We start from the raw sequence: 21,659 nt of genomic DNA on the forward strand, positions 1-21,659 counted from the left end.
TGTATAAGAACGCAGCTAACGTTCGAAACGCGTCCAGCGGTTTCCTCACACCTCTTACCCCCAATTCACACCTATACTAAGGAGTATAAAAAATGCAGCTAACGTTCGAAACGCGTCCGGTGTTTTCCCTCACACCCCTTATCTCCATCATCTGTGCTAAGGTGTATGCCGTAGTGCTTGCTATGTTTTAAAAAGAAACAATAAAACTTTTTCAGTCATTTTATGGACAGAAGCTGGATCATTACCTTCCTTTCAAAATTTTTTTTTTTTTGCAAATTGTTAATAAAATATATATCCACATCAAGTCATCAATGTGTTGAGTAATCAGAGTGATGAGTTGGTAAGCACACATTGTTTAAATATTTTTGTTGTTGCAATGTACACTTGGGTGTTCCTGTCTCCTCTTATACATGTGATCATGCATCCTGCAGGCACAGCAGAGCTGAGCATAACATAGTGAGTAGTGCTACAACCTGGCAGTGAGAGCAATCAAGATTCTGTGAGAGGTTTTGGGTCATAGGTTATTCGTAGAAATCATTAGGTGCATCAGTTTTTCTTGAATTAGATATAGTCATTAGGTGTAAAGGCAACAAGTATCAGTAGGATCCTCAGTAGCTGAGCTGTGCTACAAACCTGCAGTCAGATCAGTGACAATGTCTCAAGTGTTTTAATAGACGGGGTCATAAGGTGCATCTGTGCCTGCTCGGCATTTTAAATAATGGAGGCTGGATCCAGTGGGGGGAGGGGAAGGCGTCATTAAGGGGAATTATAGCTGCAAAGCAGAGCATATGTTAAAAATGGAGATGTCATGGACACACATGATTGAGCCTCTCTTCACATGTCCTGGTGATTTCTGTACAGGAAAAAACTGTACCGGTGTGATCTATGGTCCGTGTGCCATCTGTGTGGTCGTGTGCTGCATCCGGGGGCCCATGTGAAATCAGTGTGTCCGTGTGCTGTCCATGTCCGTGTTTCAGTGAACTGTCAGTGTGACACATATGGAATGAAATGCAGCATAGAAATGAAAGAGTGTTATGTATTAAAGATATTCGAAGATAGTGATAATGAACATGATAGATAGACAGACAAGAATATGTCAGTGTGATTTCTAATCCATGCCCTTTTCCCGGGTTATCAAAATTACTTTGAATCCACGCCAATTATTTTAATTCTTTACTTTACACACAATGTACACAGCGGGTGCTGAATACAACTCCCATCATTGTTGCTTGGTCGAGCTGAGCTCAGGGAGACCAGGCGACAATAATGAGAGCTGGCTTCAGCACCCGACACCTTGGAAAAGTGCTAACTGTACGGATTTTCTCAGGCACTGGTACGTGTCATGCAGATGAGATATGGATGTCATAAGTTTGCACACACACTTTGTCCGTGATACGTATAAAAAACTGACATTTCTGTTAGTTTTTAACATAGACACACAGTCCGTATGAAAAACTTGACATGTGCGCACCACCATTGAATACAATGGGTGTGCGTGTGTCCATATTTGCAGTCCTTAAAAAACAAAACACATACAGACATAAAAAAAGGACGTGTAAAGGGGGCCTAATTCTGTATGTTCCAAAAACTGAGACCACATTATGATTTTGGGAATAACCTTTTAATATAATGAAACCACATGGCTTTACTTTATTCATGCATAAATTTAGGGAGTTACATTCTCTTGTTATAGTTCTGTTAAAAGCAAAATAAAAAAGTGTAGACCTCATGATTTTACAGATACTTTCAGTTATAAGTCAAAATAGTATCTCCAGTCTGTGGAACCTTTATAGATGCAATGGAAATAAAAAGAAACCAAGAGATGACATATAGCGAAAGAAAACAGTGTCTAGCAAGATGTGCCAAATGTATTGCGCTGTGAAAAGTTGGCATAGCTTCTGTATGCCTTGTTTTGTTTTATGTTCTTTACGTTAAGACAGTATTAATATATCTCTCCCGGTGGAAGAATATTTTGAGCATGCTTTTTGTCATGTCCGATAATCACTTTGTACATTGTGTAGAAAGGCGTAACAGAGCGTGATATGTCCACATCTTCTATTGAATCGTGTTCTGTGCTTCCAGCTTTGTAATTGAGATATTGCCTGTCATTATAATCATGCCCTCTGCTGAAAATAAGGTAACTGCTGACCCTGCCCTGTGTCTGGGTTTGTTTTTTTGCTTCAAGCCAAAAAGTCATCTCTACAAAATGGGAAAAATCATCACATTATGAGTTCTACGTCTTTTGATTGTGTGTTGTAAAAGTAATGTGTGACCCTGAGAAAATGCCTAGGTAGTCAAAATGGCTATCAGGGCTGTGGAGTCAGAGTCAGTGTACGTTTTGGTCGAGTTGGAGAAGGTACAGAATGGACTGACTCGACTCCTAAAATAAATAATAAATTGGGTCCAGTAGTACAATGCAGGATGTGTGGTAAATGTTTTCTTAAGAATTTGGGAAAGTTATGAAATCTCCTATAAATGTCTGTTCTTTTCCTGATCTAAGGATCTCGGCTTTTAGTTGAGATGAATCTGTGCTGCACTTTATGTCCATGCTCAGTAGTGACTGGTACTGTGGAGTCAGAGTCAGGGATATTGAGGAGTCAGAGTCTGAGTTGGAGGTTTTGCTTATCGACTCCACAGCCCTGGTAGCAAGAATTGCAATTTAGAGGGAGTATACGTACGATTCCTGACTCCACAGGGGAAAATTCAAGTCTGTTTGTCCCATCACTTCGCTGTGGAGTCCGAGTCAGGGAAATTGAGGCGTCGGAGTCTTCATTCAATCACATACAGAACACGAGATATTAAAAGCAAATGCTGTGATTCCCATCCCTACCTGCATTTCCCCTGGCTCACTTTCCACATTTGATCCCATCACAGAAGAAGTCGTCTCCAGACTCCTCTCTTCTTCTCGTCCAACTACATGCACTACCGACCGCATTCCCTCACATCTCCTCCAGTCTCTCCATCTCTCTCCAGTCGTCACAACTCACCTAACTACAATCTTTAATCTCTCCCTCTCCTCGGGCATTTTCCCATCCTCCTTCAAACACTCTATCATTACTCCATTATTAAAGAAACCTGCTCTTGACCCATCCTGCACAAACAACTACAGACCAGTCTCCCCTTCATCTCTAAACTTTTGGAGCGCCTAGTCTACTCTGCCTTACCCGTTACCTCTCCACTCACTCCCTCCTAGACCCTTCACAGTCTGGCTTCCGACCCCTACATTCGACTGAAACTGCACTCATCAAAGATACCAATGACCTTCTGACAGCAAAATGTAATGGTGAACACTCTCTGCTCATTCTTCTTGACCTTTCTGCAGCATTTGACACTGTTGACCACCGTCTTCTACTCCATAGGCTCCAGTCACTAGGCAATAAGGACATCACTCTCTCCTGGTTCTCTTCCTATCTTTCTGACCACTCTTTCAGTGTTTTGTTCGCTGGCTCCACGTCATCTCCTCTTCCTCTCGCTGTCGGGATACCTCAGGGCTCAGTCCTTGGCCCCCTTCTCTTCTCTCTCTACACTGCCCCAATTGGACAGACCATCAGCAGATTTGGCTTTCAGTACCATCTTTATGCTGATGACACACAACTATATACGTCATTCCCCGACCTTACACCCGCTGTACTACAGAACGCCACTGACTGTCTGTCCGCAGTCTCCAACATCATGTCCGCTCTCTATCTGAAGCTCAACCTCTCCAAAACTGAACTTCTTCTGCTCCCGCCGTCTACTAACCTCCCTAAATCTGACATTTCCCTCTCCGTGGGTGGCACCATAATAACACCCCGGCAGCAGGCGCGCTGTCTGGGCGTTATGTTTGACACCAATCTCTCCTTCACATCCCATATACAATCTCTTGCCCGCTCTTGCCGCTTACACCTAAAGAACATCTCCAGAATTTGCCCTTTTCTCACCATGGAAACAACAAAAACCCTCACTGTCGCATTGATCCACTCCCGCCTGGACTACTGCAACGCTCTATTAATTGGCCTCCCCGTTACTTGACTTTCCCCTCTCCAGTCCATACTTAATGCTGCAGCCAGGGTCATCCATCTGGCTAATCGGTACTCGGACGCGTCCGCTCTTCGCCAATCGTTACACTGGCTGCCCATTCATTATAGGATCTAATACAAAGTACTTGTTCTCACCCACAAAGCTCTCCACAGTGCGGCACCCCCCTACATCCCCTCCTTCATTTCTGTCTATCGGCCTAGCCGACCGCTGCGCTCTGCAAAAGACTTTCGACTAACCTCTGCAGTAATCCGCACCTCCGACTCCAAGACTTCTCCCGCGCTGCGCCAATCCTCTGGAATGCTCTACCCCAAGAAATTAGGACTATCCACAATTTGCACAGTTTTAGGCGCTCCCTCAAAACACATCTGTTCAGAGCAGCCTATCACATTCACTAATCAAAGTCATTTTGTGTGTAAGTGTGCGTGTGTAGCCCATTCCCTATCTCTATCCCCCACCTACTCAAGATGGTTGGACCATCATTGTAAATACATCATTGTAAATACACACCTGTACTTTTTATCTCCCCCACCTCATTGTAGATTGTAAGCTCTCACGAGCAGGGTCGTCTTATTTTGCTTTAATTATTCTATTGTTAACGTTGTTACTTATTGTTACGTGTTACAGAACCACTCGATATTCTCCTTTTGTCCACCCTCCCTCCACCTTTGTAATTCCCACAGTAAACATCGGCAGGCTCCGGCCACCTGCGGCTTTTGTGATGTATGTCTGGCCTGCCGCTTTTCTATTGGCTGGCCCTCTGTATCTGTGTGATATATTCTGTGTCCTGTGAGTAAAGTGTTGTCAGGCTGGAAATACATGGAGAAGCAGTGATCTTTTATATGCGCCCATGTAACCAAGGAATTCCAGCCAGCGTCATTCATTCAGACTCCAGCCAACACAGAGCGGACCTCCGAAAACACGGGGTGGTACTGAAAGAGGTACCCCAGCTTGGTAGACCCCGTTACACTTATTACTTGTGTTTTGAAACTGTTAAACTGTAAAGCGCTGCGGAATATGTTGGCGCTATATAAATAAAGATTATTATTAGTAGTAGTAGTAGTAATAAAAGCATTTAAAAACAAGCGCTAAAGGGAAATCACAGATTTATGTCAATTCCCATCCCTCCTAGAGGAAACACAGTTTTATGGGTGTCCAAATATGAGTCTACAAGATAATACTGTGGCCTCTGAATAGATATATTTTATCATGTGAGAGTACAAGCATACTAAAAGTGGTCTTTTGAGCAGAATGTGAAAATAAAAAAATGCTAATAGTACTACAAAGTGTTGAGTGAAATCCCCAATTCAGCACAGTATAACAGATAATCGTGTTTTTCCTGTCCTATGTTTTATTAAAGGCAAAGGGTAAAGAACGACAATGGCTTAAGCATCAAGCAATGGGAGAACTGGATGACACCAAAATCATTGATGGTTTGACAGGAGAAAAAGCAATTTACAAAAGGCGTGGGGAGCTTGAGCCCGAAGTAAGTAGTCTGCTGAAGTGTTTCTATGACATGTTGTCCTCGAGGTGCGGCTATCTAGTGGAATCATGTCTGACTAATCATATTGGTCAGATGGCAGGTGAATACCAAGTCTGCAAGCGTAGACCTTTCCAGAAGACATTTCTTTTCCAGTGTTAATACTTTGAAGGGTGATACAGATTATTTTATTAATTATTTTAAAAACGATTTTTAATTCTATAGTTACTGAATATACATATAAATATAGTACATTTACTGCTGATTGTAGGTCCACTACCATTTCTGTACAACTGACATTAGCATTTATCAATAAGGATAATGTTAGAAGACCGTACAAAGGACCTCAAGACGTATACACAAAATCTAGTGCGTGACATACCTGACATGCATAATCCTGACCACAGTGACTATATTATTTCACATGGCCGTTTTCTCAACAACTTGTCACTCATGGTTCGTCTCTGATGGTTAATGTTCTGGATGACAGTGCCACCAGTGAAAATGATAAATCAGCAATCGATCACTGCCTTGATCTGTGACCATTCTGTCCTGCGTGAGGGAAGGATCAAGTATCTCCTGGAATGTGGACTAAATTCAGTGATGAAACCCACCAACAGTGCTTGTTACTGAGACAGATACCAAACCTGTTTGGGAAATGCTATCAAAATTCAATTTTAGATATAAATTGTTTGCGAAGACTGCTGAAAATAAATGTGTGTAATATAAAATAGGTGCATAGTTCATTGTCAATGGGTTTCCAAGGCTTCGGCTAAATTTCTGCAGTTTTCTGTGACTGAAAACTTACACACTGCCAGGATTCTCCTGTATTGCCAGCTCGAGTATCATGAGTACACAATTTGCATACTGGCGGTCACTTGCCCATAGATTCTCATCGGATTGTAGTTGGCATGAGACAGCATGTTTGCAAGTCGAAAATTTGCACTCTTGTCGTCTGCTCAACCTGGCAGTAGAGAAAAGTCCTAAAAGTGTGCATTGTGCTCACTGTCAAGATTCAGCAACCTACAATCACATAGGTTGACTGTAGAAATGTACTACGTGCCTAGAAACCCACTTTTAGTAATTTTCCTGTGTTGTCAATCAGTAAAAATTCAATATTTTTAATATATAACTGCAGTATGCCTGACAGCTCTGTCTCATATACTGAACTCTTCCACAGCTTGGAAGTCCACAGCAAAAACCCAAGCGGTTGCGTCTCCTGGTTGATGTTTCTGGCAGTATGTATCGCTTTAATGGGTTGGATGGCAGGTTGGAGCGCTCTATGGAAGCAACATGCATGCTGATGGAAGCATTTGAGAACTACGAGCATAAGTTTAAGGTAATTACAAATAAGAATTACACATGCATGATGCCCTTAAAGGTAACCTGAGAGCTGATTCATGCTCCATGGCCCATCACATGTGATGGTGTGATTCATTGTGTCTGTTGCCAGGATAAGAAAAAACACTTAACCGCGGTTGATGTTTCATTTTTCAGATGAAATACTGGATTAAACTAGGAAAGGAATATGTCAGCAGAAAGTTGATGACACTTTTTTTTTTTTGCTAAAAAGCAGATTTAAGTTCAGTGGTAAATCTATAAAAAATAATTACTCCTTTCTTTTCATTTGCAAAATTAGTTGATGAAAGTTTTAGTTATTGTTAGTGATTTTATGCATTTTCCATTTTAAAAGTAAAGCTGTGCAAATATAATAATGGTGATCATGACCAGGGTTGCCAACCTCCTAAAAGAAAAACAAAAAAAAAAAAATTCTGGACTACTAGACCCAAATTCACGGATGGCCTAAAATTTTTACAAACACTTGACATGCCCCCCCTGAAGACCATACCCCATAAAGACCACATCCTAAAATGACCTGAATAGGAGCCAGAGGCGATACTTAGAATATTTACAATTTTCTATACAGCTCCACAGGAGCTATGTAACTGTGTGGTTCCCCGGGCTATGCATACAATATTGCTGGAGTCCAGGGGATTGCTATATGCACAGCACTATAATTAATATATGCATATCTTCTCTGGACTATTAACAATGTCTATACAGAAAAAAACACGAAAATTGAGGCTGGTTTAAGTTAATATACATGCCGCGCATAAAACGCATGTTCACATTGGCCATAAATAAATCATACAACAATTACAAGAGACAAAATGAGCAAAAATCCTGCTGTAATTAAATAAGTAAAAAGCAAAAGTGTATTTAAATAACACAGGGATCTTAGTAATACTGTTTTTGATCAAAAATAGCATAAAAACCGTCCCACCATTGACAAGGTGACCTTGATTGGGACGGTCCTAGGCTGTTTAATATTAAAAACCTTACCATGTGTCAAAGTTGACCTCAGTGTGTGAATAAGGGCAGACAAAAGGACCGGGTCCCGACCTGTAGACACCAATCTGGGGAAACCTTTAAATGTAATTACCAGCTTAGGAAAGGGAGGCCACACCCCGGCTTGCACAGAATGCAAAAATACAAAGAAAAAACACAAAAATTGAGCTTGGTATGAGTTGGTATACATGCAGCACATAAACGAATGTTCACATTGGCCATAAAGCATACAAAACCTACAAGAGATAAAATGAGCAAAAATCCTGCTGTAACTAAATAAGTAAAAAGCACAAGTGCATCTAAATAACACAGGGTTCTTAGTCGCCTTCCTCTCCTGTGAAGCATGGGGTGGCAACATCATGCTTTGGGGCTGTTTCTCTGCAAAGGGACCAGGACGACTGATCTGTGTACATGAAAGAATGAATGGGGCCATGTATCGTGAGATTTTGAGTGCAAACCTCCTTCCATCAGCAAGGGCATTGAAGATGAAATGTGGATGGGTCTTTCAGCATGATAATAATCCCAAGCACACCACCAAGGCAACGAAGGAGTGGCTTCGTAAGAAACATATGAAGGTCCTGGAGTGGCCTAGCCAGTCTCCAGATCTCAAACCCATAGAAAACCTTCAGAGGGATTTGAAAATCCGTGTTGCCCAGCGACAGGCCTAAAACATCACTGCTCTAGAGGAGATCTGCATTTAGGAATGGGCCCACATACCACCAACAGTGTGTGCCAACCTTGTCAGGACTTACAGAAAACGTTTGACCTCTGTCATTGCCAACAAAGGATATATAACAAAATATTGAGCTGGACTTTTGTTAATGAACAAATACTTATTTTCCACCATAATTTGCTAACTAAATCTAGCCAAATCAGACAAGGTGATTTTCTGGATTTGCTTTCTCATTTCGACTCTCATGGTTGTGGTCTACCTATGATGTCAATTATAGGCTTCTCTCATCTTTTTAAGTGGGAGAACTTGCACAATTGGTGGCGACTAAATACTTTTTTTCCCCCACTCTATACAAACTACATGCTTGTGCTGACATGACTGTCCTCTCTTGCCACCAAAATCCTAAAAGTGTGCAGTGGATTCTTTGTGAGAATTCAGAAGCCTGCAGTGTCAGGATTCAGCTCTGCAGGTTCCAGCAGTCATCACATGGACAGTTCACTCATATGCGACTTTCATACTTATGGTCCTGTGGCAACGAGCTTCTCTTTGGGGGGGATGGGCACCAAACTGAATGCTTGCCCCAGGTGCCAGAAAATCTAGATACACCTCTGAACCCATATTATGTACAGTGAAGTTTATTATACAGCACTGCAGCAGCTCTGCATATAGAATAGTCATATATGATGTTCTGCAGCAGCTGAGGTGGTTTAATTGCTGCATATGCATACAGAACCAGTATAAGCAGTACAAACTTACTGGACACACAGTCAGCAGCAGCCGATGCTAGTCTAGCAGGGTATATATTATATATATTACACTTCACTGGACCTGTGGGGAATGGATGGATATTGGATGATCTACCGGACACTACAGACGGCAGAAAAAAAGCACCTGGATTTTACGGATTGTCCGTAAATTTACTGACGGTTGGCAACTGTGATCAAGACATGTCTAGACCATGTAGCTAAAAGAGCTTTATCAGAACTCATAATTTATAAAAGACAAATCATCTCTACTTACACCTTATTTCCAGGCTTCTCCTGAAGTCAAGTAGTTTTCCAAGGAGCCAAATATTTTTTGTAATTCTCTTATTTCTCATAGTGTGAAAACGCAATTATTCGCTCCCACAGGGCATTTTTCAAGCCAAGAAGGATCTTGTATGGAGCAATGGTCAACTATGATAGAAAAAAGTTGACAACTAGAATTGTGCACTTAAAGAGTAAAATATTGGTTTCATTTAATTAAAGGATTTTTAAGCTTTCAGATAAGGGTTAACTCCATTATCCTGGGGTGGTGCATCTGCAAAAGCCAATGTTATATCTATAATTCCCAGTCATTTCAATGCTATGGAAACAATGTAGCTCAGCCACCCCCAACCATTTCCAGTGCTCCACATACAGTGGATAAGGCCTTGATGTAGTTATCCCTGTCTAGACCTGAAAGGTTGGGAGGGGAATAACCCTTCAATTAACAGCACTAGGTCCACTTAAAATGCCAAAGTTTACATAGTATACATGATGTGCAACAATATTGTTTTATAATTTATAATGCTTGGTCCTGGGCTTTACCCCTATTCCATCACCAAACCTCTTGTAATCTAGCAGGAGCAGGCCTGACCATTCGCTTTCAGACACAATCGATGACCTTGGTGAGAAGATAGTAAAGGTGTATTACCTCTTCTGTCTTCTCCTTTGCTGCTAAAGCTTCTGTGTGACCTGCGATCATATGACTCCTGGGTCTCCGCTGGCATAACAGATTCTGGGTCCTAGCAGAGCCAGATCAGCTGTGCTAGTGATGTCTGGCACAGCAGGGGGCTGTTTTCCCTGTATCTGGGGTTCCTATGGATGCTTCCACCACAATAGCATGAACCTAGGTCACCAATGCGAGACATATGTGAGAACATAAAACCATTTTTGGAAAATGTACCAAAGGGGGAGGTGAATTTGTCAGGAATAGTTTACCTAAGACATGGACAGAACATTAAGTTTGTAGGACACTGTTTACTTTCACCCTTTTTTTGGCCAAAGGCATTATTCAATTTCACACTTTGGTTGGTTAACATTTACTTTGTACATATCACTAATTTAATGAAACTGTACTAATTCCATTAAACTGTACTAATCCTAAACTGCAATTCTCAACTGCCAAGAACATCAAAACAATATGGTTTAAACTTGGGAAAAATCTCAAAAATAAATAGGTTTTCACATAGTGCTGCACGTGCTTTTTTCACTCAAAACACAGCAAAATCTGATACCTGCATTTTTTGCTGCATTTTTGCACTTACCCATTGCTTTCTGTGTGTGAAAAAATGCTGAAGTAACATGCTGCATTATGCAAAAACCAAGGTATTGTGCAAAATAATGTGGACAAAAAAAATCAACCTGTGTGCATGAGATTTCTGAAATCACATAGACTTTGCTGGTACTGTAAAATGCAGCCGAAACTTTGCATAAAAAATGCCGCAAAAGCAGAATGTGTGAACATAGCCTAAGAGTTTAATGTGCTAAAATGTTCTGCCAGAATGACTGTAGACATTTTGGGGGATATTTTATTTTTTACTTTTACACACATTCACAGGATATGCCATGGATGTCTAAGATGGGTCTAAAAAATTATTTAAAATGAAGGATACCAGAATGTACCACATCTTTATGTAAATATTTTTCTGTCTACTAGCTAACATTGTACAGAGATGTATATCTTTCCTGTATTAGGCTATGTGCACGCATGCGGAATTCTCACGGAAATTTCCGCGGCAATTTTGCAACTCCCTGCCGCGGGAAATACGCTAGAAATCCGCATACGTAATTCACGTGAAAAACTAGCGTTTTGCAAGCATAATTAGCTTGCAAATTACTAGCGTTTTCCAAGCGATCTCTAGCATCGCTTGGAAAACTGATTGACAGGTTGGTCACACTCGTCAAACATAGTGTTTGACAAGAGTGACAAACTTTTTACTGTTGATGCTGCCTATGCAGCATCAGTAGTAAAAGATATAAAGATAAAAATAATTTATAAAAAATAAAATATCGTGTTATTCTCACCTTCCGGCGTCCCCTGCAGCCTTCACGATTCTCACGATGCTCCCAGCAGGTCCCGTTCCCAGCGATGCCTTGCGACAATAACCCCAGATGACGTAGCATCTCGCGAGACCACTACATCATCACAGGTCATTGTCGCAAGGCATCACTATGAATGGGAGTTGCCGGGAGCATTGCTGAAGCCTGGGAACGCAGCGGGGGACGCTGGAAGGCGAGAATATCACAATTTTTTATTTTAATTCTGTTTTTTTACAGGTATATGGTACCCATGGTCTGGAGTAGAATCTCTCCTCCAGACCCTGGGTACCATCCACACATTTTCCGCTTACTTTGCACATGGTGGGCACAGCCACATGCGGAAAGTAAGCGGAACAATGCATTCCTATGTGTGCGGAATTCCCGCGATTCCACAAAAAGAACGAGACTGCTGCTTATTTTTCTGCAGTGCGATTCCGCCGCGGACAAATACGCAGCATTAGCACAGCAAGTGCGGAATGTCATTGAACTCAATGGGTTGCTTATTTTATGCGTTTTTGCGGCAAAAGAACACATAAAATCTTTCCTGGAATTTCAGACATGTGCACACAGCCTTAAGGTGGGAATAGCCCTTTAAGCCTCTGTTTACACAGGCAATATGATATTTTTGCCAGATTATTGATGACTATAATGAATTAGTCTCATAATGTATCTCTCAAATTTCCACTTTGTTTAGTGGATTAAGTAGTGGTACACGTAGAATATATCTCCATACCAATGGTATCTTCTGCCATAACTCTTCTGATAGGTCAAAAGATAAGAAAGGATGGAATTGCCCTTATATCGAAGCCTCCATATGCTAGGCAAGACTTCAGTTGCCAAGATGTTTGTTCCATATAATATATACATTAAATGCTTGGTTGATGTTAACAAATGATTATTTGTAATGAGCAGATCAAGCTAGTCTGGTCATCTTCAGTGTGTGAATCCACAGGAGTGTTTAGGAATGCCGAGTGGGTAGTTTCCAACCTGGAGGCAGATGAGTAAACTTTAAAGTGTGGTAATCTTTCTGTGCAGGCCTTCTTAGGGGCTGTGTGAAGAAGGTGAAGAATGTACAGAAATAACATAACAGGCTGAAATGTAGAAAATGCTGGCGTGAAGTAGAGCAGTGCAAACTGTATTAATTGATCCGCACAGCTATCACACGTACGGCTTGTATGTGGTATGCTGTAAGTGCGTCATGGACTGAAGTACAAAAGACAACACGTAAATTCAATGCAGCCTGACAGTTAATGTATTCCTATGTATAATTTATATATAGGGAATTAAGCACTGTACCTCAAAAGTAGAACGCCTGTGGAACACTGGTCTCCATGGAAGGATGAAGGGATGTAGGAAACAACCTAAATAATAAAACTATGCATAGGTCTGCCTTAATTGAAGTCCTGAGTAACCAGAGCGTGTGTTTTCAGTCTTGATACCATTTCATTTTTTTTATTTATTTTACATCAGTACGATGTATCGGGTCATTCAGGAGATGGCTACAGCATTGAATTGATCAGAAGTGACAAGATTCCCAGAAATAATAAACAGAGGCTGGAGATTCTGAAGGTAAACGGGTTGGAAATGCAATGTAATTGGCAAAAAGTCCTGTTTGGTTATTGATATTTAAATTTTTAAAACATTACGAATGAAATTTCTAACATTAGAGTAGAAACTGAAAGGAGACAAATACTTGCCTTTCGCTAAACGATTCATAGGCAAATATTCACATTGGCATAGCTTCTTGTTATATTTGTATTGGTTGAACATTTGGAAGGTCTTTTACTTCCAGCAGCATAGTACTATATGTGAACCCAGTTAGGAAAAATAATTCTCTTCTGCTCTGTGAAGCTTAAATGGAACCTGTCGGGTTGTACATGTAGTCCGATCTGTGGACATTATGGTGGGTGCGGAGAACGAAAAGCTGAGCACAATGATATGCAGGTTTGTGGGAAAAGATTGTGTTATTTATTGAAATCCTTGGTGTGGGTGGTGCTACTGGTGATTGTCAGCTCTTTCCGAACACACAGTCACACAGGGAAGACTGTCAATCACCCAATAGTACCGAGAACTGGGCTAATATGCAAACAAACATCATGAATTTCAATAAATAAAGTGGAAGCTTTACTGAAACTTTTTCCACAAAAGATATATATCGATCGGATCAGCCGCTCCTGCTTTATAGCATTTTGCCTGAATATCACCATTTTCCACACAACAGGTTCCCGTTAAGGTTTGACTACTCTGTGTCTACATACAGAAGGTTCTTCCTATATGTTGTAGTTTCCAAACTTTGTGCTTGGAATACTAATTGTTTGCCACAGACCTTTTGTGACCCAGTCTTCGAAAGTATTTGTATTTGTAAAGGAATTGAATGTTATGGCAACTGTAAAATTTCCATTTGCTTACCTACTTTTTCATTAGACCATGCATGCCCACTCGCAGTTCTGTATGAGTGGAGACTACACACTAGAAGCCACAGAGCATGCTATAAAAGAGATTGCCAAGGAGGACGCAGATGAATATTTTGTCATCGTTTTGAGTGATGCCAACCTAGAACGTTATGGCATACCAGCAGCAAGGTTTTCCCAAGCCTTGACGATTAATCCTCAGGTTAATGCCTTTGCTATTTTTATTGGATCCTTAGGAGACCAAGCTGAAAGGTAAGGGTTCAAATTAGACATAACCACCAAGTCACCACTGAATTACGTTACTCAGACAATTTACTTTATTAATTTTTATGAAATAATCAATTTTTTCTGAGTCTATGTGACCTAATATATATTGGTTTTAACCCCTTATAAAGTCCTCTTTGGAGAAATAGTACATGTAAGTTGATTGTAGAATTCTGTGAATTGGAGCCAAAGTGCAAAACGTTTTATATTTGAATGTGTTTATCTTTGTCCATATAATCTATATTTCAAAATGTTTATTTTTAACCATTATACACTGAAATTAGTGCAGATAAAAAGAAAACTTCATTTAGATCATCTGAATGGTAAAAAGATAACAGCAGGAAAAAAATAAGTCTATGTCCCTGAACCATGACGTTATGTCAATTAGAATATGAGGCTTTAAGTATAACTTATGATATGGCAAGACTGTCAACTCCAGGACCCCCAAAAAAATCACTTTTTTGATAGGAGTACTTTTCTTCCACGAATCAGTTCATAGGAAGTCACAATAAAATGAAAAGAATAAGATAGAGAAGAGAGCAATAGGAAGAAAAAGAAGGGAAGAGAAGACTAGGTAGCAAGCACAGCTGTGGAGTCGGTATCCATTTTGGTGGAATCGGTATAAAATGGAAAATGGACCGACTCCTAAAATATATAATAAAAATTGGGTACAATAGATTAGTTCAGGATGTGCTGTAAACCTTTTCATAATAATTTGGAAAAGTTATGAAATGTCCTATCTTGGCTTTTATTTGAGATGAATCTGTGCTGCACTTTATGTACACACTTAGTAGTGACCGGTGCTGTGGAGCTGGGAGTCAGGGTAATTGAGGAGTCATAGTGTGTCTGAGGTTTTGCTTTCCAACTCCATAGGCCTGGTAGCAAGAATTGAAATTTAGAGAGAGAATACCTACGATTCCTGACCCCACATCGGAAAACTCTAGTTTAAGACTCATATATTAGATTAATGGTAACTAAGTCTTATCAAACAAGGTAGCCTTATGTAAAAGGATACTAGAGAATACATCATTAGCCATGATCCATGAGAATTTTAATTTTAGTCAGTGATTGTTAATTGAACGAGTCCTCTAAGCACCTGCCATAGTAAGCAGCAAGGAACATATGAGACTAGCTACTGTTTCGGGATATCAGGTATAAGTTTGTTTAGTAACGCCTCCCATGGCAATTAGGTGAAGGAGATATGGGTAATAAAAGCAAACTCTACATCATTGTACCCTAGGGCAGGACCATCAGATATGTAATGCCAAATCCCTCACTCCCACAACCCGTAACAAAGGGGAGAGGGTCCCGGACAAATCTGTGCCAAATTTCTGAGGTGTCAGTTACCACCTCATGAGGAGTTTATTTCCAGATTCCTTCAAATATGTAGAAAATTTAGCTGTGGACTGTGGCCATATCTTGCCAATCTCTAAGGGATAAATATTCACAGAGATCCTCCTCTCAGTGAAACATGTAGGACAGTTTATTTGCCCTACAGAGCCTCAGTGCTGTCAATCAGTGACGGTTTGTAGTGACAGGTGCAACTTACTGTATACTGAGCACTGACTGAAGCCACGCCTCTATGACTGAAAGCCAGAGACTGCCAGGGAGAATAAAGTTACCGTATTTTCCGACTTATAAGACCACTGGGATATAAGACGACCCTCCAACTTTTCCAGTTAAAATAGAAAATCCTCTTAAAAGTCGGGGGTCTTCTTATATGCCTTGTGTCATCTTATATGCCGGGTGTGGAGCAATCTGCATATGGCGGGGGAGTGTTCCCGATGACGAAGGGAGGGTGTAAGTGGAGTTATCATCCCCCTTTTACCTCATTGGGGGCAGCGGTGCTATCTGCTGGTCTCTGTGCTGGGGGTTGGCGGCTCCTCCTTCAGCAGTGTGGCGGCTCTGTGCTGGGGGTCGGCGGTGGAGGTGGCTCCTCTTTGTGCAGCTTGGGGGCTCTGTACTGGGGGCGGCTGCAGCGGCTCTTTGTCCAGTGTCGGGGCTCCTCCGGCATTTCCCCCAAAACCGGAGGCCCAGGTAGCTCCATTGCTGCGATGCGGTGGCCTCTGGGAAAATGGCCGCCTGAGCCCGCGCATGCTCAGATTCAGATCTCGTCTCCCCCACGCTGCACAAAGAGGAGCCGCCGCCGACCCCCAGCACAGAGCCACCACACTGCTGAAGGAGGAGCCTCCACACTGCTGTCACCAATGAGGTAAAAGGGGATGATAACTCCACTTACACCCTCCCATCGTCATCGGGGCCACTTCCCCAACATATGCACTCGGTGTACAAGACGACACCCAGCGTATAAGACGACCTCCGACTTTTAAGAAGATTTTCAGGGGTTAAAAGGTCATCTTATACGCTGGAAAATATGGTAATTTCCTCCCAGCAGCTGAGCTTTCATGTGTTTGCCCGCCTTTTTTCCTTGCTTGATTTGTGTGAAACATTTAGTTTTTTCCAAGTAAAAAGATGTTGGTTACATCAGTTCCCTTATTGCAATACAACATTAATCTTTCCCATCCTATTTCTGACAAAGTTTTTTTCCTTGTTTTTAGAAAGTTAAAAACAGTGTAATATGATATTGAACTTTCTTGAAATGGATCTAAAACCAGAACTGATTATAAGTTGGTGTTGTGCAGTTAAACTAATTTTTATTGCCACAAAGCATTGCATGCCAGAAGAGATGGAAGGCTGAAATGAGTAATAATGTGGCTATAGATGGGTTTATTGCTTTTATACTATACATTCTTTTAATGATCTGTTGTGGAATATTGAAAAACATGACTTTCAGATTAATGCCATTTTTTTATGATGCTGCTGTGTCACTTTTTCACCACATGCAACCTGGTGTTTGACACAAGTGGATGTGGCCATCAACAGAGGAAATACTGACAATTGCTGAAGAATATATACTGCTGACTTATGTCCAGTGCGACAGAGTACCAATAAAAGTACCTCAACCAATGTAATGTGTAAAACTTTGCTACACATTAAAGACAACATCCACATAGACAGACTTAATGTACAGTAGAGGATGAGGGGAAAGGTAGGACCAAAGCTTAAAGGACCATGTATGTATACAAAATCAGCAATTATATTACTGACGAAGTCTATGCACTGTAAGTAAATAAATGCCGGCCCTTTAAATCACAAGTAAAGACCTGCGAAGTGAACTTATTGATCATGAACACTTCACACCATTCCTGCTCATCAATACTATCAATATTTGATCACATGCTGGCCCCAAATGAATTAAATAACAAGCAATATAGATATACATATATTAGTTCAGGCTTTATAGGTAACAGGTCAAGTGGTGCCCAAAATTCATGTAAGTAACTGTGGTTTTGAAGTATAACCTAAACAAACAGTTATATACCTAAATATATAAAGATCTGAAGTAACTTCTTTGAGTAGCATTCCAGTTTCCCTGTCACACATTCCTACACGCGTTTCGCTGTGTGCTTCCTCACTAAGTGAGGGCTTTAATTACATTGTTCTCGGCTTATTGTTTGCTTAGTCCGGCCATTATATTTATCAATAGATCATGTGCAAGAAGATAAAGATTTTGCAGCGCTGGGGTCCTGGGTTTAAGTCCCACCAAGGACAACATCTAAAACGAGTTTGGAAGTTCTCCCCAAGTTTGCGTGGGTTTCCCCCTCCCACATTCCAGAAACATACTGATAGGGAATCTAGATTGTGAGCCCCAATGGGGACAATGATTATAATGTATGTAAAGCTTCTAACAATATGATACCCCTTTATAAGCAAAGCATAATAAATAAGAGACTAATGCAATGTTTTTTATAGTGTTCCTGTATTGATAAATCTCCCAAAAGGCATTATGAGATCGTAAGAACCTTTATATGCCAAAATTCTTTAATAAATGGTCATCAGACATGTTGAAATTATATACATATCAAAAGTCCATCAAAATATGAAACCAATCTCATGTAAATTATAATACACAAAATCCCATTTTAAAAGTAAAAGGGATAAAGAGGCATAGGCAAAATGTGCTAAAAACTCTATTCTATTATTTCTAAACACTGTTTTTTGGTGATTACTTTGTATCTCCGTTCATACTGCACCCACACACACAAATGATACACTATTTGAAAGGTAAACTTGCCCCCTTCAGCAAGAAAATAGCCAAACAAACCACACATCCACGATTTGATCACAAAATACAGTTTAAACATTAATTTTCATAAACCTGCAGTAAAGAAAAATGACCTGCAGGTGGCACCACAGTACCTCAAAGCACACTACCACAAAGCTGCTTACAGACATCACAAACAAATCCAAGCATTTGCCTTGGGGGCTTTCCAGCTTGACAAACTGCTTGCCCAGCCTATTTTAGCCAAATTGGAGGATTGCACACTTCACTGCAGGAGAGGCACATATGCAAACACATTTGTAAACATGCACTGCCTATTGAATTGCACACTTGCTTCATTCATACTCCACCCACACAAATGATACACCATATGAAAGGTCTAATTACTTGCAGGTGGCAGCACACTACCACAAAGCTGCTTACAGACATCACAAACAATTCCAAACATTTGCCTTGGGGTCTTTTCAGCTTGCTCAAGTGCTTGCCCAGCCTATTTCAGGCACATTGGAGGATTGCACACTTCACTGCAGGTGAGTCACATATGCAAACACATTTGTATACATGCACTGCTTTTTCGGTGATTGCTTCGCCCCACACACGCAAATGGTGAGTCACATATGCAAACACATTTGAAAACATGCACTGATTTTTCGCTGATTACTTCTCCCCACACACACAACTTATACACCATTTGAAAGGTAAACTTGCTCCCTTCAGCAAGAAACTAGCCAAACAAACCACACATTCACAATTATATCACTAAATACAGTTTAAACATTCATTTTCATAAACCTGCAGAAAGACACAATGATCTACAGGTGGCACCTCAACTGGAAAACATTTTTTGGCCTCTACTTATCTAAACAATTTATTGTATTACCAATCTACATATATAAATACCTGTCTGTCTTCATCATCTCATGAAATACATTTATATTTCACCAGCTTGCTTTTTCTGAAATTCCCTGTGCCCCCAACGACCAATGTGCGGAAATTTTGCACGGGCCAAGCTAGTTATATTTATTCTCAAAGTTTAGAAAATTGTTGGAAAATAAAATAAGCAACAGGATTAACTCAAATTCGCTGGGTGATAACCCACAGAGGCTCAGGACATAGAATTAGAGCAGCCTTTGTTCACATATACTGATATTAAATAGCATGGTATGTACTAATACATTATTAGCAGCAATCACAAAAATTAGTATAAAGTGCCAAGTGCTTCTATATACTGTGAAATTCTGTCATTAAAACAAATAACAATCTAATCACAATAAATATGAGTACAATAAAACATAAAGTGCATAAGGGCCTGTATTGCACGGGTGCCAAGTAAATATGAAGTTACCAATTTAACTTACTGTACATGAGTACAAGTCCTGGACCCGGGTGCACCACAGCTGAACCCTGACAGAGCCATTTCACCTGACACGGCTTCCTCAAATGGGGGTATGTATTCAGCGGCTCTATGTTCAGAGCCTCTGTGGATTTTCACCCAACTAATTTGAGTTTATCCTGTTTATTTTATTTCCTAGCAATTTTATAAACTTTGAGAATAAAATATAATTTTTTAGCACATTTACCTCTTTATCCCTTTTACTTTTAAAATGGGATTTTGTGTATTATATGTTGAAATGATGTAAGTAATGTATATTGTACTCTAGGCTATGCCAAGCAATTGTCCTGCCGATATAGGGTAATTTAGATAAAGAAATCTACTGTATAATCATCTAGTTCTGTCTGTCTGTAACGGAAATCCCGCGTCGCTGATTGGTCGCAGCCGGCCGCGACCAATCAGCAACAGCGCAGTCCAGCCGCGAATTGGCGTGGCATTCGAACGACACATGCCACCACTACCATCGGAAGATCTGCGGCGCTAGCCGCTGTTCTCCCGACAGTTGCCGCGGTTCTTCTCTTGCCGCACGGAGGTCAGCGGCGACGCAGACGGGAGATGACCGGCGCTAGCCGGTACCCAGGGCCCGGAGGAGAGAAGACTCCTCCGGACCCTGGGTACCATAAAACTGTAAAAAATAGAATTAAAATAAAAAATAGTGATATACTCACCTTGCGACGGCCCCGGACACTTTCCCTCCTCTCACCACGCACCCGGCATCTTCCGGTTCCAGTAATGCTTTGCGTGAAAGACCGCTGATGACGTCGCGCTCTCGCGAGAGTGACATCATCTCAGGTCCTTCGCGCTAAGCATTACTGGGACCGGAAGATGCCCGGAGCGTGGGGAGGAGATCGGGGGCTGTCGGAAGGTAAGTATATTTCTGTGCATCGGGCCTCCATCTAGTATTCTAATAAAGATGATCTTAAACACAATGAGTCATTTATCTAATGTTGTGTAGCCTTCTTGTTCTATTTCTTTCCTTGGCATAGCCGCCTGTGTTAGTGTATCCTTCCTTGGTCTATTCAGGAACATTTATTCACTGGGCAATTGAATAGTGTGTATCATTTCATTATTCACAATTGAAAGCTTTTTTTAACTCTAACTCTCCATGGCCAAGAGATTTGCATTGCTAATAAACTTTTCTTTCCCCCTTTAACCCAAAGGCTCCAGCGGACTCTTCCAGCGGGGCGGTCTTTTGTTGCAATGGATACAAAGCAGATCCCACACATCCTGAAACAAATATTCACATCCACCTTGTTGTCAAGTGCTTAGATGCAATATCAAGGACTGGTTCCTGTCCAAGGAGAAAACCGCAATGAAATGTAGATGATTCAGTTGTAAATATTGCATTCTCATTCTGAATAATCTGATTTTAACCTTTTCAGCACTTTTGTGTTAGATTATGGTTTTACTACTATTATTTAATATGCTTGGATTAATCAGTTTAAATTAAATTCCAATGACTTAACTTCATTATGAGAATATATACGAGATTTATAAATGGCTGCTATATATTAAAAGGACCATGTCTCCTATACAGCTTGTAGTCTTTTATTTCGCGCTTGGCTCTGAAGTGACCTCTCTGATTGAAGAAGCACTCCTCTCATCAAAATGTTTATCCTCTTAAAACCCCTTCATGACCGCCAATATGTCTTTTTACTGACCTGAGATATAAGAGAATATCATCCCCACACAGATGACAATCCAGCAGCTGTCGGCTGTCCACTATATCTGACAACTTGCTGTATCATAAATGATCAGTGTTGGCACCGTCCATATCTGTTTAACCCCTTAGTTGCTGCTGTCAAAAGTGACTACATCAAATAAATGGTTAATAGATTGTGGGGGCTTGCACTTTAATCTAATTGACACACCAAGATCATGATTGTG

At 40.8% G+C, this 21,659-nt stretch overlaps 1 protein-coding gene across 1 annotated transcript in view; it reads left to right on the forward strand.

Annotated features, from left to right (window-relative positions):
• VWA8 (von Willebrand factor A domain containing 8) overlaps nucleotides 1–21,304 on the forward strand; it is a 670,166-nt gene extending 648,862 nt beyond the window's left edge. Inside the window, exons 42-46 of the mRNA XM_073580317.1 lie at nucleotides 5,378–5,503; nucleotides 6,678–6,836; nucleotides 13,052–13,150; nucleotides 14,006–14,244; nucleotides 20,933–21,304. Coding sequence (XP_073436418.1) covers nucleotides 5,378–5,503; nucleotides 6,678–6,836; nucleotides 13,052–13,150; nucleotides 14,006–14,244; nucleotides 20,933–21,041 — 732 coding nt within the window. The 3' untranslated portion in view covers nucleotides 21,042–21,304. The remainder of the gene's footprint in view (nucleotides 1–5,377; nucleotides 5,504–6,677; nucleotides 6,837–13,051; nucleotides 13,151–14,005; nucleotides 14,245–20,932) is intronic.
• The last annotated feature ends 355 nt before the right edge of the window (nucleotides 21,305–21,659 follow it).

The sequence above is a fragment of the Dendrobates tinctorius genome, unplaced genomic scaffold (assembly GCF_039654945.1).
Source record: "Dendrobates tinctorius isolate UK_male_01 unplaced genomic scaffold, ASM3965494v1 ptg000064l, whole genome shotgun sequence".
NCBI lineage: Eukaryota > Metazoa > Chordata > Amphibia > Anura > Dendrobatidae > Dendrobates > Dendrobates tinctorius.